This window comes from Chelonia mydas, chromosome 1 (genome assembly GCF_015237465.2).
Source record: "Chelonia mydas isolate rCheMyd1 chromosome 1, rCheMyd1.pri.v2, whole genome shotgun sequence".
Classification (NCBI taxonomy): Eukaryota; Metazoa; Chordata; order Testudines; family Cheloniidae; genus Chelonia; species Chelonia mydas.
In genome coordinates this window covers 112,364,566-112,379,685 of record NC_057849.1, presented here as the reverse complement: position 1 = coordinate 112,379,685, position 15,120 = coordinate 112,364,566, and the positions used below count along the sequence as shown (strand labels likewise).

Sequence of the window (15,120 nt, the reverse complement as noted above, 5' to 3'; positions counted from 1 at the left end):
AAGGGATAGGTAATAAGACAAAAAATATCATATTGCCTCTGTATAAATCCATGGTGCACCCAAACTTGAATACTGCATGCAGATATGGTCGCCCTATCTCAAAAAGATATATTGGAACTGGAAAATGATTAGGGGTTTGGAACAACTTCTATATGAGGAGAGATTAATAAGATTGGGACTTTTCAACTTGGAAAAGAGACGACTAAGGAGAGATATGATAGAGGTCTATAAAATCATGACTGATGTGAGAAAGAAAGAAAGGAAATGTTATATATTCCTTCTCATAACACAAGAACTGGAGGGGGGGGTCACTAAATGAAATTAATAGGCAGCAGTTGTAAAACAAAGAAAAGGAAGTATTTCTTCACACAGCGCACAGTCAACCTGTGGAACTCTTTGCCAGAGGATGTTGTGAAGGCCAACACTATAACAGGGTTCAAAAAAGAACTAGATAAATTCATGGAGGATAGGTCCATCAATGGCTATTAGCCTGGATGGGCAGGAATGATGTCCCTAACCTCTGTTTACCAGAAGCTAGGAAATGGTGACAGGGGACGGACCACTTGATTACCTGTTCTGTTCATTCCCTCTGGGGCACCTGGCATTGGCCACTGTCAGAAAACAGGATACTGGGCTAGACGGACCTTTGGTCTGACCCACTATGGCCATTCTTATGTATTAGTGCGGATATTCCCTGCTCCTTGTCTCAGGCCTATTCTCGTGGCCTACCCAGTCTCAGAATCCCCTCCTGAAGCTTCTCAGAACAGTTCCAGTCTCTCCCTCCTCCCAGCTCTTCATCCAGTCTCAGTGCTTTTGTACACAGGTTTTTCTAAAGCCTTGTATATATACTAGAAAAATTAGTACTTTTATTACAGTAACTTCCTCAGAGGTTGTGCTACATCAGTATCAATAGCAGAAGTCCTAGAACATGACACTTTAACCTATGAGCAGATTCTCAGACTGAGCAGATTGCCCGAGTTCTATCTGGACTAGCAATATAGCACAATTGCTAAATGTAACTGTAATAACAGATACTAGTTATTCTAATGTAGCTGTACTTCACTGACCAACTATCCCATTCACCTGCCTTTTTCTTCAGTGTGTCCTAGAAGTTTCACTCACTAAGATTAGATTATATTAATATGCAACAGCTAACAAACTCATTAAAAGCTCTCTATTTATTTCATGTACTGTAGATTTGTAGATCTTACAAATACAGTATTTTTATGTAATGCAGGATATTGGCCATATTTTCTATTTTATAGCAGAGCATCAGAAAACTGTCTACACTACAAAGGCCTCATCCACTTTAGGACCAGTATATAAAAATGCATGTGCTTCAAGTAGCAACCATTTACTAATAGCATGGGGCCCAATTCTCCCACCTCTCCTCTCGCTAAGTGAATTCAGTGGGACACTGACATGCGTAAGTGCTGCTCAGTGGGAGTAGGAGTTGAAGGGTCAAACGCTACCAGGTGTTTAGTGCTATACAAGATACAAAATGAGACATGGTCTTTGCCCTGATGAGCTTAAGTCTAACTACATCAGTGCTTAATTTGTGCCAGGGCTGAACCTAGGCCTAGCAGTTCATAGCCTCAGTACCTCGGGGCTTGCTGCATCAGTTATGAATGTAAAAAAAAATTGCTTCTGCCCCCGCACCTCTTTCATTACAAATAAAGCACTGAACTACATTGATATACAGTCAAGGTAATACAGGCAAACATACAGACAGGGATCGTATGGGTTTGGCAGGTAACCGCCTTTAACTCTTACAACCCTTTTATCAGACTAACTTACAACAATGCTGGGAGGTTGGAGGTTACAACATATATGATTGACAAACACCCCCACTTTACATCAGGCAAAGCAATATGCACAGAGGCATAAGTCGTCTTTCTCCAGCCTCTAATGACACTTTGTGATCTAAAGCCTACTGATGTCGGTGAAAGTCTTTGTTGACTTCAATGGGCTTTGCATCAGGCCCTAGATCTTTCATCAAATAGACCTAACCCCGCCAATGATTCATTCATATAATATAAAGCCAGAAGGCACCATTGCATTCATCCATTCAGACGGCTGTATAATAGCACCGGCCATTAGGACTTCCCTGAGTTAATGCCAATACCAGACTTGTAATCAAATCCAAAAAGATATCAGGTGAGTTTGTCAAGATTTATTTTCCATAACCACATGTTGACTGACATTAATTGTATTACCCTCCTTTAATTCTTTATTAATTGAGTCCCATATCAGCCGCTCCATTATTTTGCCCACAGATTGATGTTAGGCTGACAGGCCTATAGTTACCCAGGTCATGCCATTTACCTTTTTAGAATATTGTCACAGTAGCTTTCTTCAAGTCCTCTGGACCTTCCCCAGCATTACAAGCTTTACTGAAAATCAACGTTAGTGGTCCAGAAAGCTCTTCAGACAGCCCTTTTAAACACTTGGATGCAAGTTGTCCAGATCTGCTGATTTAAAAATTTCTAGCTTTTGTAGCTGCTGTTTACCAACCTCCTGAGTTACTGTTGGAACGGAAAGTATTCCATCGTTGCTTTTTACCCAAGTACAGAACAGAAATATTTATTGAGCACTTCTGTCTTTTCTATATTATTGACAGTTCTGCCATTTCCATCCAGTAATGGACCAATACCATTGTTAGGATTTCTTTCATTCCTTAAGCTCATTTTCATTTTCTTTAACTCTGCTGGCCATAGATTTCTCCATGTGTTCTTTGGCTTCCCTTATTTTCTGATATTACTAACTTTTGATTTATTATTACTACTATCAGCTTCTCCTTTCTTCCCCCCATTTGTTATATTGTTTTGTTTGTTTTTATTAATATAGCTGCTTTCACTCCCCCCCCCCCCCCAAGTCAGGTTTGTTTGTTTTTTTAAACTAGTGTGGCCTCTCTTATCTGTGGCTTTTTGGCATCTAGTAAAGGGTTCTTAGATAGTTCTCATTTATCATTCACATTTTTCTGTTTAAAAAACTCTCGCAACTGATTTGGTTCATAATTGTTTTCATCTTTGTGAAAGTTGGCCCTTCTACAGCACCACAGATGTATATTACTGGTTTGTAAAAAAAAAATATGATCACTTATACCTCAGCTGCCACTGTCTTTTAGTTCTGTAATCAATTCCTCTTTATTTGTCAAGATAAGGTTTAATATAGAATTCCCCCATGTTGGATGCACCATTTTTGAGTTAGGAAATTGTCATCTGTACATTTTAGAAAAGAGGACATTTTTGTACTGGCTCTTTCCCTATACATTATAAGATATGCTAGCGAACAGGATGACCTGATTTGGTGATCTGTAGTAGACCCCAGTTAGTATCCCGTCTTGTCCTTTATCACTTAGAACATTAATCCATAAGCATTCAAGGTCATTTGCTTCTGAGTTATCAGTGTCCCCAAAACAGCTAATGCTATTTTTGACTCAGAGTGCCTGCAACAGAGTCTGCTGCCTCCCAAGCATCCCCTCATGACTAGGTACCCTACCTCAGTTTCTGTTCTTCCTTGGCTCCTCAGTAAACTTTGCATAGGCCTGTATTTGTGCAGACATCTCTCTGTAGGGTCTGGGTTTATTAACATAAAAATTCAGAACAAAAACACAAAGTCCCTAAAATAAAGTCCAACTCAATCCCCTCTTTCTAGCAATTCCCACTTCCTACCTGGCTGGAGCCTTGTTCCCCTCGTGTCTCCAATGCTCCTGCAGCTTTCTGGTTCCTGCAGGAAGCTCCTGTCTTTCTCCAGTCCCAGATTTCTCAGTGTTCCACGCCACGCTTGGCTCTTCGAGCATCCCCCTCTTCTCTGCAGCTTTCTGTTTGCTCTTCATAGAGGGCAGCTGATTTCTATCAGGCCCCATAAAGAAGCTGTTAATGAGGTGGGCTGGACCTGTTCTCTCTTAAAGGGCCCAGCCCACCCTATGACAGTGCCAACAGGTTTTAACCAGTCCTAAATAGGTTTTAACCAGTGCATTTTAACATTCCAATCAGGCACATCTTCCTAACCGGTTTCAGTAATACCAATTAAGTCAAATTTAGGCTCATAAGTGAGAAATTCCAATTTCTCTTGTTTTTCACTCCAGCTCCTAGCACTGGTGTATAGTTTATGAATTTCCTTCACATCCTTTGGGGACTTGATTAATTTTGTTCTCAACATCTTGATTTATGCCAAATAAATGCTAATTTGCTCCCTCTTTTAACCATCCTCTTTTAATTAGTTTAAGACCATCCCAACTAGGTTAGCCAGCCTCTCCCCTGGAAGACAGATTCCCCTTCTAACGAGATAGAGACCATCCAAACTGTATCGCCTCCTTTCCGCATGCAAGGTGGACTAGTATTCCACAAAATGAAAACCCTCTACCATAACACTACATACCTAGTCAGCAGTTCTCTTCAAGAATCTTCTGCCTTCTGTCTTCCATCGCCAGTGGGACAGGAAGAATCTCCAAGATGATCACTTGGACAGTCTACTCTTTCAATCTACTAATGAGAGGAGCAGCTGTTTTCAATATTTTTCTAGGCTTTTGAGAAGAGCTGCTCCTTTAATTAGCATTGTGTGCCTCACCTTTTCTTGTTAAAAAAAAGGTATTAGTGTCAAACTGCTGCATTGTAATAAACAGGAGATCCTTTGATCTAGAAAATAAAATAAGATGATTAATCTATACTAAGTAGCAGCTGCCCTTAATGATTTTAAAAATAAACTTGAATATTTCAACTATTATGTTATCTCATATTATGCACTACTCATGACATGTAATACAATAAAATAATATAAAACTGAAAACAAAGTAAATTTGGAAACAGAAGTTTCCTAAATAGTTTTTCAGAGCTTCCATTTTGCAGGAAATTTTGCAAGTGTGTTTTTGTTCAGATTCAGAATGAAAACAAATTTTGAAAAGTCACAATTTCCCACAAAATGTCAACCAATTCTAGTTATGAACTGCTGATTTTCTCTTTCTGGGTTTCCTTTCTTCCTTGAATCTGAGGTTCTTCCAAGTGTGGTTGTCCAAGAACTCTTCAGCTTCTCTGATACTCTGTAGTGTCTGTACTTAGCCTTCCAATCCATGAATTGTTTCTTCCAGCACAGCCATCAGTTCATACTCAGGAAGTCCCTTCTGGCTTCGGACAAAAATGAAAACATGGCACGTCTATTGGAAGTCCCAAACACTATTCCACTGATGCCCATCATGGTTTTGAGAGTAGAACTGTACCTGGAAAGCAAGCCTCTCAAACACCCTCTCTAAAGTCCCTCTAAAAACTCTCGTTTCCACCTTTTAATCGACTTGGAAAAGAATCAGGCAGAAATGGGAATAGTCAGTAATGTGACTATTCAGAAAATAACCAGGGCTGAACTTGCAAATGAAACTGGAGGTCTTGTCTACACAAGAAACAGATTTAACTAATTTGGTACAACTTTCTCATGGACACAATCTCTATGAGCATTAATGGGGTCTACATGGAATTTATCAAGAAAGAACACAACCTGTTCAAGTCAAGTTTGTAGTGGGATAGATATGTAAAAGTTTCAATTTGTTAAAGAGGAGGTTATTGTTCATCACTGGTCATGTCTTGTTGCCAGTATAAGTTGCAGTTCATAAATGAATTCCTTAGTTCATAAAGGCAGCACAAGGACAACTCATTACTAGTAGAGCTGAACATGGTTATTCTTGTTATAATGATGTTGCTTACTCAAAAAAGTTAAATCATTCATACCTCTTGGATTTGCAAAGCTGGGCTGGAAATCTTGTACTATCTCTCTGAATATTTCAGCACTTCCATTTCAGGAGACTGAGGTTAAGAGGCATACTACAGTGAAAACAACTCAGGGGAGAATAAATATGTAAAAAACCTACTAAACTTTTATTGAAGTTTTATTAATGCTTCGGACAAAGTTTTGGGTCAGTTCTTTGTTAATCCAAAAATAATTAGTCCATTCTTTTATATTATTTTGTAGATTAGCAAGTGATAATTAAACTGAAAATATTTCATGTAAGTATTAAAAAAGCAAGGTAATTGAATTATTTGTAATAAGCACACATTTATAGCTTGACTGGAAATGTTCAAATAAGTTATTTTTTAATTATAATGAAATACATTATAATTTCAGGAGGAAATTGCATGAGGGTACAATATCTTTATCAAAGAATTCACTATGGTTCTCTCTAATCTTCATCTCTTTCATGTGGCTTTCAAACCTACCCAGACAATCAGGAACTGAGCCGGACATCCTCCTAGCTCTCGTCACATACCAAAATGTTGAGACCAGTAAAAGGCATCAATGCATAAGTCACTCCACTCTCCCTTTATCTGTATAGAGAAAATATAGAAAGATTTTTAAGTGTTTCAGCAAGTATCCAATAATACTGTCACCAGTCACTTTGAGTTGTTAGTTTTCTTTTATACAACTGTTCTATATAGACAAGGTTCACTCATCAGGGGGGCTCTTCCACCTCCCTTTTATTCAGGTTGGAGTTAGTGAGCCACATCTGCTGCAATGAGTCTTCAGTGGGAAGCAGCCAGTGTCTCCTGACAAGACTCTAAAACCTCCTAACATGGTGGGTCACCAGCAGAATTACAGGCCTTAAGGAAGTCTTAAGAAAAGGGAAAAGAACCTCTACAGGTAATCTTGTGTGTTGCTGATTGGAATTTCAGTTATATCTCTGTATGGCTGCTTATACAGCTGAGCAAACCTTGTCTACATATTACAGTTGTATAAAAGAAAACTAACAAACTCACTGTGATTGATGACAGTAGGATTTAGGTGGTGTTAAGTGTTGGATTTAGGTGTTGAAGTCCTTTTGTAGATCTGGGCCAAAGTTCAGAAGGGAAGCCCTAACCATGGCCACACTCAGAGAGAAACTTGTGCTGCAGTTTGTTATGCTATTGCTTGTTTTCAAAATATGAATAAAACAAAACTACAGAAATGGGTGAGCTGAGGGTTCCAAGAGTACAAATGGAAGGCTCAGTCCTGCTCCAACTGAAGTGAGTGGTGACCATATCCTTTGTTGGTATAAACCAGTGTAGCTCCAGTTACTCCAATGGAATTAGACAGATTTATACCAGCTGAGGATTTGGCCCTGAGCCTTTTTGCTGTTTTCAATTTAAAGATAACAGATTCAGGTCTACAATTAGTGGGTTTAGTTTGGTCCCTATTTATAGAAGGCATTTCTTTATGGACATGGATATTCACCGTGTTGCCGTTGCCAAAGGGCAAACCATCAAACAAGCCATGAAATATCATGATTGGCTTAAAAATCATGAGATTAAGAAAAAGGCCAACACTGAAGTTTGCGTTGTTTTCATTTCCATTATGGTGATTGAAATGTTTGCGTACACTTGGGGAAGGTGTCACATTTTTCATGCTTTTCTCTGCAACCATGCAAGCTAACACATTGCTTTTCTTTTTAAAAAGCTGATTCTCACATTCACATGACTGCAGCAGTTGGGGATTTTAGGAAAGCATCAATTGCCGTGAAAGTCACAATAAGAAAATCACAAGAGTTGATATTTATATTGCATCAAGTAGACTGATTTTATAAACATAGGAAATATAACGGAGTAATATGATTTATACTACTTTATCTAAGCAAGGATTCCAAAGTTGTTGACAATCTATTTCTCAATCTATACACCAGTTCTTCATTGGTGGCACCCTCTGAAGCTTGTGAAATCCATTTAGGACCGTCTTATTTTCATTGCCAACTAATACATAAAGTATAAAAAATATGCAGAAAGTTTTGTGAAGAATCATCTTTAGGAGAGTTACCCAAAAAACTCTTTGGATCCAGTGGTAAATTTTCATTCTATCCTGAGAGTTCATTCGCTATTTGTTACATTTTCCTTGGTATTTATGTAGTTTCAGTTTCAAACTAGAAAATCAGTACCTGTTTTTTTCCGTTGGTATGAAATTAGAATCTTTCAATCCAAGTTAGCCAGTTAAACCTGTTATTTCTCACGTTTTCATGGTGATTCAACTGTCAGTGGTGATGGTGAAGAACTTAACTTTTTACAAATAAAAGAATAAATAAAATAAAAATTCTTTTAAATAAAAGAATCTTTGAAAGTAGAGATTGAAGAGAACTGTTTGGTCCCCAGTCCTCCTTTCCACCTCTGTGTTGATATAAGATTGGTCCTTATTGTGTATCTTCTTCTACTTTGTCTGGTCTTGTTTAAATGTTAAAGTGAAAGGGCTTCCATTATTTCTCTTACAAACCTATTTCATTCAAATACATCTCATTCTTAGGAAGTGTTCCCTCATGATAACCCTGGGTTTTTTTTGGTTTGGGTTTTTCTGGCTCTTAATTTTATCTCATTGCTCCTTTTTATACAGTCCCTTGTACAACCATTTTCCCTTTCATCAGTATTTGTAGTCTTCAAGAGATAGTTGTCTCATAACTGTTTAGTCTTTATTTAGCCAAGTTACAGTGTGTTCTTTAATATTCCATGCATAAGTCAGTCCCCCCTTAGCACCTCCATATTTTTTCCCCGCTCTTCTCTGAATTCCTATCTACTCTTTTAAAAGCCCGAGGACTCAGTGTGGCCTGATATTAGTTTCAACACCGTTATATGCTCAACTACAATACATGGTTTAAAGTCTTATGGTAACAAAAAGAGGAATATGAATTTTTAGAACTCCTGTACTGTGGGATCACATATCATCGCCCTGGTCCTGCAGAGAGTAGTTATGTCAGTGAAACTCAATAAAAGAGAAGTAAAACTGAAAAGGCTTTTGGCAAGGAATGTATGTGTGTAAATTTTTGTGTAGATAAGAAAAATGATTTCCTATGCAATATTCTAAAGAAAATGAGTTTTGGGGCTAGTTTATGTTTAAACTGATTGCTAATATTTTATTGTTCATGGTTGACAATGCCCTGGTCCTAATTTAGTAGCTGAACTTCAATTCTGTGTTATTTCAAAAGAGAACTTTCTTTAGTTCAAAGAAAGTGCAGTGGTAATAAGATTTTTATCAAATAATTAAAATGCAGGTCTGGGACTTACTCAATGTATTTACCTTTACCTGTAAATAGGTTGTGTTCCCATGCTGAAGTTTTGAGAGAGGAACCAGTCTTGTGTGTTTTATGGATTTATTAAGATAATTTAGCAAACAAAAATAAATTTAAGCAAAATGTCACTAATTTATTTCCAGTTTCCCTAAACTAATCAAATACAACACAATGCCATGATCAAATCAAGGTTACAATTAGAATTCAGTCAGTAAATCAGTGGTTCAATTTATCTGAATTGGCAATTACTATTAAGTCAATGTATAAGGTTGACACAAGAATTCATTCAATATTTCACAGGACAGTTAAGGAAAAATGCCTCTCTTTTCATCTAACCAGTTGGGCTAAGTCTGCTAAAGACAGAAGCTGACTCTTGCCTTTGTTCTAAGGAAGTATAACTCTCAGAATGATTTCTTTATAGCTTCCCACTTTGGTGTTCCACTAAGTTTCTCTGAACATACAACCCATGTTAGTCTATTTACTTAAATTATTCTCTTTTTACACATTATACAGCATCTGCATCTTTTTGACACTTTTACAAAGAGGCAGAAGTGTTAAATCAGGCATTTAGCAGCTTTGGAATAACACTTTTAACCCAGACTAGTCTCTTACAGATAAACTTGCCAGGTGTGTGTGTGTGTGTGTGTGTGTGTGTTGGGGCAGGGGGTGGATTACTGTCTTCATGGGGAAACGGTTAGGGATGTACAAAACCACACACTCACTCTATGGCATTGTTGGAGAATTCTATACAAAAGCACTCACGGCACCATGTGTGCACGTGGAGTGCTGCAGCGCATCTGGTGAAGATGCTCTAGGCTGGCAGAAGAGAGCTCTCCCATAGGCATATAGCTATGAGCGGTGGTAGCTATGTAGGATATGTAGTTAAAGGGCCAATAGCATATGCCAGGGGTTCTCAACCTTTTTCTTTACAAGGCTCTCCTGACAACATAGAGCTGTCCACACCAGCGCTTATGTTGGTGTAACTTATGTCTCTCAGGGAGGTGGTTTATTCACACCCCTGAACATCATAAGTTCTGCTGACATAAGCTGTAGTGTAGACATTCTCAAACTCACGTGGTTTGTCTTAGTTAAGAAGTAGTTTTGATGTTGCAAATAACTTTAGCTCATTTAGCATGCAGGTAGGTGTCCCCGCCTTGTTTGTAGCTTCAGGCTTGGTTTAGCTGATGGTCAGGGTCTTTCACTTCTCTGGATGGCCAATCCAGGGATGAGAGCAGGATATAACTTCAGGTATAATTTTTATTTTGAGAGTCCCCACCTTTTCCTTCCACATAGAGTCTTTTGTAGGGTTCAGTGTCCTCTTGCTGCATCTTGGGGACCACCCTTTTCCAATAAAAGAGTTGAGCATGTTGGCTGTACCTCATCAGGGACCAATAATTTGGTATCTTGATCTGAGGTCACAGTAAAAGATTCCAGTCTAAGATGGACATTTTCTTGCAGAAGTCTCTTGATGATCACAAACAGATGTCCTCCTGGTAAGCAGGACATGTAAGAGGCCCATCTGAGAAGGAACTGGTAACAGATTTATGTTTAGGCCCTACATAAGTAGCTTAATCGTTTAAATATATTTAATGGCTAGTTAGCATTAAACATTCACTCACTTCCACAGTGGTACTGGAATAGGTTTTAGAGTGGGGGTGCTACAGCTGGGGCTGGGAGCAGAGCCATTACTCCGGGAGGCGGGAACATGGACTGGGTTAAGATGGCCAAGGCTGGGTCTACAGATGGGGATGGGGCGAAGCCCCAGGCTGAGGCCAGGAGTGGAGCCCCGGGTGCGAGGCTGGCGGTTGGGACCCTGGGTGGCAGAGGAGCCCCTGGGTACGGGGCCGGTGGCCGGGATCCCATGTAAAACTTGGGGGTGCTGCAGCACCCCCACACCCGTAGTTCCCCTGCCTATCCACTTCCACATATCCTCATGACAGTATGCACGGCACGGGATAAAGGGATTCTGAAAGGCAGAGTCAGAGCCTAGGGTGAATGAGTGACCTTACCCTTTTGCCTACAAGCCAGAAAGCTGCTTCAAGCATTTCTTAATAAAGGTAACTTAAACATTTTGCCAAATAAAGTCACTCAGGCCTAAATTCAAATATGGCCTATGTTCCATACAAAAGGAATCATTTACTTATGTTCCTGTAATTATTTTCAAATCACATCCATCAACAATATGGGAATGAGAAAAGCTAAGCGTACTTTTTCATATTAATTATTTGGTAGATAAAAGTGCAAAGAAGTGAAAGAGCAATTAAAGTTATAAGAACGTAAGAACAGCCATACTGGGTCAGACCAAAGGTCCATCTAGCCCAGTATCCTGTCTTCAGACAGTGGCCAATGCCAGGTGCCCCAGAGGGAATGAACAGAATAGGTAATCATCAAGTGACACAAGGTAGGTAAGGTAATATTTTTTATTAAGCCAACTTCTACTGGGGGAAGGTACAAGATTTTGAGCCACACAGACTTGAAGAAGAGCTCCAGTAAAAGATATTACCTCACATGTCTGGTCTCATATCATGTGATCAACATGGCTAACCAATACTGCAAACAATTACAGTTGTGACAAGGTAGCATATGTGAGAATCTATAACAAAATAGTTTCAGCTACAGTATCAATTATATTATAATGACTAAGCTATAACACTGATCAGTCACATTAAGACATTTTAACTCAAACTGAGAAATGTAGAGGGCTGATATTTTGGAATTCAGAAGAGATCTACAAGAATGACTTGAGATCTGGAAAATTGCTTTACTGGGAAAGACTTAAGAAGCTCAATCTATTTAGTTCAGGATAAGAGTTGACTTTACCACAGTATATAAGTATTGGCACAGGAAAAAAGATTTCTGAAAGCAGATTAGAAGCAGAAGCTAAATAAATACAGCTAGAAATAAGGTTCAGATTTTTAACAGTGAGTATAATTGGCAACCTACCAAGGGATGTGGTGGATTCTCAGTTACCTGAAGTCTTTCGATCAAGATTTGCTGTCTTTCTTTGACAAGATATGGGCTTGATACAGGAATTACTGTGTGAAATTCTATGGCCTGTGTTTTGCAGGAAGTCAAACTAAACCACAGTAGTCTCTCCAGGCTTTAAAATCTGTGGCTCAGATCCTCAGATTATGTAAATTGTTGTAGCTCAAATGAAGTCAGTGGAGCTATGACAGTTCACACCTGCAAGTGTACATATACTGCTGGCCTGACTTTCCATTGTCTTCCATCCTACATAGTCATATATGCCTGTGCAGCCTGAGTGCAAAATGTTATCAGGCCAGAATGGTAGCAGGCCTAAAGTGGTTATCCATGTTCATCTCACTTTGCACAGGGGTAAAATAACTATACAAGATGCAAGACAAGGAGAATCAGGCTCTCATGAGAGGAAGAATGTATAATTTTGGGTGTAGTGACAGCAGAAATTTCTACACCCTCCAGCTCCTCCAATCCAGAATTTATGCTGTTTGTATGACTGACTAGCAATATGCTATTTGAAAATTCTCCCAATTATAAAGTAGTAATACACCTTGGAAAGTAATATTTTCAAGAAATTTATTACTTCATGTAGAAAATGTATTTCCATTGGGAAAAACTAAAAATGTTAGGGCTTCAGAGAGTTATCTTGAATGTTAGTATTTTGAAAGAATGAGTGCCTTTAAAGAACAGTTTAGTCAAGAAGAATTTGATATACTGTATAGAGCTACTGGCTCTAGTGTGGATTTCAATGCAAAAAGGCATTTCCACTGATACATCAAATACTCTAATAATGTAGAAAAGGGTATTTAGTTTTTTGCTGCTAGTCATAGTCCAGTGCAACTGCAGCTGTATTCCCCACTCTATAGTCCAGAAAAGGTATCCACTCTAGGCTTCCAGCTCCTCAGCTGTTACCTTCCTTGGGCAGAGATTTGTGTCTCTCCCTCTTCTGAGCGAGGTGTTTCCAGGCTGCACAGTTCCCCGATTATACTGTGAGCTTCCCAGCAAAGACAGACTGCCTAAGCAGGCCTGCTTCGCTTCTCTCCTCAGAGACGGCACACAGTGTAATTGCCACAGTTAAGTTACCACACGGCCCTTTCTAAGCAAGCACTTTTATTCTTAAGGTGAAAGTGCTGCAGAGAAAACATATTAAAAACAATTTAAACTGATTAGCATGTGTGTAGTTCATCAGGCATCTCCCTGTGACTCCCAACAAGGGCTCTGATTGGTGATTAGTCCTTCAAACCTCACACAGTGGTTTTTCCTGTGGTCACAACTTCATCAAAGCTTCAGCGCAGAACTAGCTCCCAACTCTTATGGGGCTTCAGTGAGCCAAAGACCTTCCAACCCTCCCCTTGGGACAGAAGGTTCTGTCTGTTTACTGTATCAGAGAGAAGGCGCTGGGTCAGTTTTAACTCAGGCTATTTAACCAAAAATCTTTTCTTTGACTTTTGGTCTCTGGAGAATCTAGTCTGAACCAATATTAGTGATTATCTCACCAGTTGGTGGCACCTCTCCCACTGTTCTAATCACCCTCCCACTGTTCTTAGTTCCTGGAAGACTGTGGTCCCCCTCCCACATGGTAATTCATACAATCCCTCAATAGTACGAAAACATTTGCACTTTGAATACAATGTACTCCTAAAATACTTAAATGTAATTCAGTAAGGTTTAAACTTATAATTCAGTAATGTGTGTTTAGGATATTGTCGTATCTGTCACATTGGTGCCATACAAAACAGGGGTACTAAATCCCTAAATTGTTTGGTTTTTTTGCAGGTATTGTGTCCCTGATCTCCTTGGCTATCTTGTCTTATGAACGCTATAGCACCATCACCCTAGGTAACAAACGGGGCTCTGATTATCAGAAGGCTCTGCTAGCAGTTGGTGGTTCCTGGCTTTATTCTCTGATCTGGACAGTACCACCGCTCATTGGCTGGAGCAGTTATGGGATTGAGGGGGCCGGCACAAGCTGTTCAGTACGTTGGACCTCCGAATCAGCTGAGTCTGTCTCCTATATCATCTGTCTCTTCATATTCTGCTTGGTCATCCCTGTAATGGTCATGATATACTGCTATGGACGTCTCCTTTATGCTGTTAAACAGGTAAGCTATGATATGCTAAATATAGGCAGTATAAATGATCTGAGAGATGTTACCTCTAGGAAATATTTTCCTTTAAGTATCTGGTTTTAAGATGCAGTACTGATAAGGAGAAAAAAAAGGCAGAAAAAGTTGTGGAGAAGGAAGATGGACCGCACCAAGTTTTCTTATTTTTCTCAACTTGAAACAGATGTCTGGGTAGCGAGGTAGGTCTTATAGAGCATGCAGGCTCTCAGATTATCAAAATGGAACAGCAAAATATTATATGTTAAACAAGCCAATGCATTTGGATGAGCCCTGCAGTCATAACGAGGACTTTCATCATTGTTCCCCATTTCAGTCCTACATAGATTACATTCTCATATCTCTGTCTTTTAAAATACTAGGTCCGAATTCAATACTCACTTAACTCCACTGCAGGCAGTGAAGTTACACTAAAGAGGAGTTTGACCTTTCAACTCTGATACACTTTTAAAAAATTGATTTAAAAAAAAAAAGACTCAATACATAGCCCCCTCTTACTTAGAAGAGAATGGAGTATCAGGCACTCTGAATTTTATCTTCAGACATAGCTGGCTGGAAGATAGGGGACTGAAGTTTTACTGTTGGAACAGTGGTGCAGCTTTGTGATGAATAAGGAAGGAAGGAGTGAATGCTTAGGTCTTGTCTATATGGGAACACTGGAAACTTAAGATGGATTAACTAAAGGTGTGAAGTTAAAGGGCATTCATTCCCTGAGTGGATGCTGTCATTCAGAAGTAAGTTAGCCTTAGGTCCTGCTTTGGTGTAAGCCTTGGGGATTCATTTTACATCTTTAGTTAATTAGTCTTAACTCTCCTGGGTGTCCCTGTGTATACAAGCTCTTAGAGGCAGCCCAGAATAGAGTGCATACTCCTAGCAGTGATCACAAAAGTATCATTTTCATACTCATCTCTTGCTTCCCTAAATATTTTGTACTATCATCCATCATCATAGCATACGAATATTTATATAGATAAAGTGCCAATACCATATGCCAGGGGTTCTTAACCT

The 15,120-nt window shown here is 39.2% G+C and overlaps 1 protein-coding gene across 2 annotated transcripts in view; it reads left to right on the top strand.

Moving 5' to 3' along the window:
• The window catches only part of LOC119566118 (opsin-3), a 133,341-nt gene that overhangs the window by 41,075 nt on the left and 77,146 nt on the right, over positions 1-15,120 (top strand). For both annotated transcript variants that reach the window (XM_037897669.2, XM_043536384.1), the window contains exon 3: positions 13,766-14,091. In XM_037897669.2, coding sequence (XP_037753597.1) covers positions 13,766-14,091 — 326 coding nt within the window. The remainder of the gene's footprint in view (positions 1-13,765; positions 14,092-15,120) is intronic.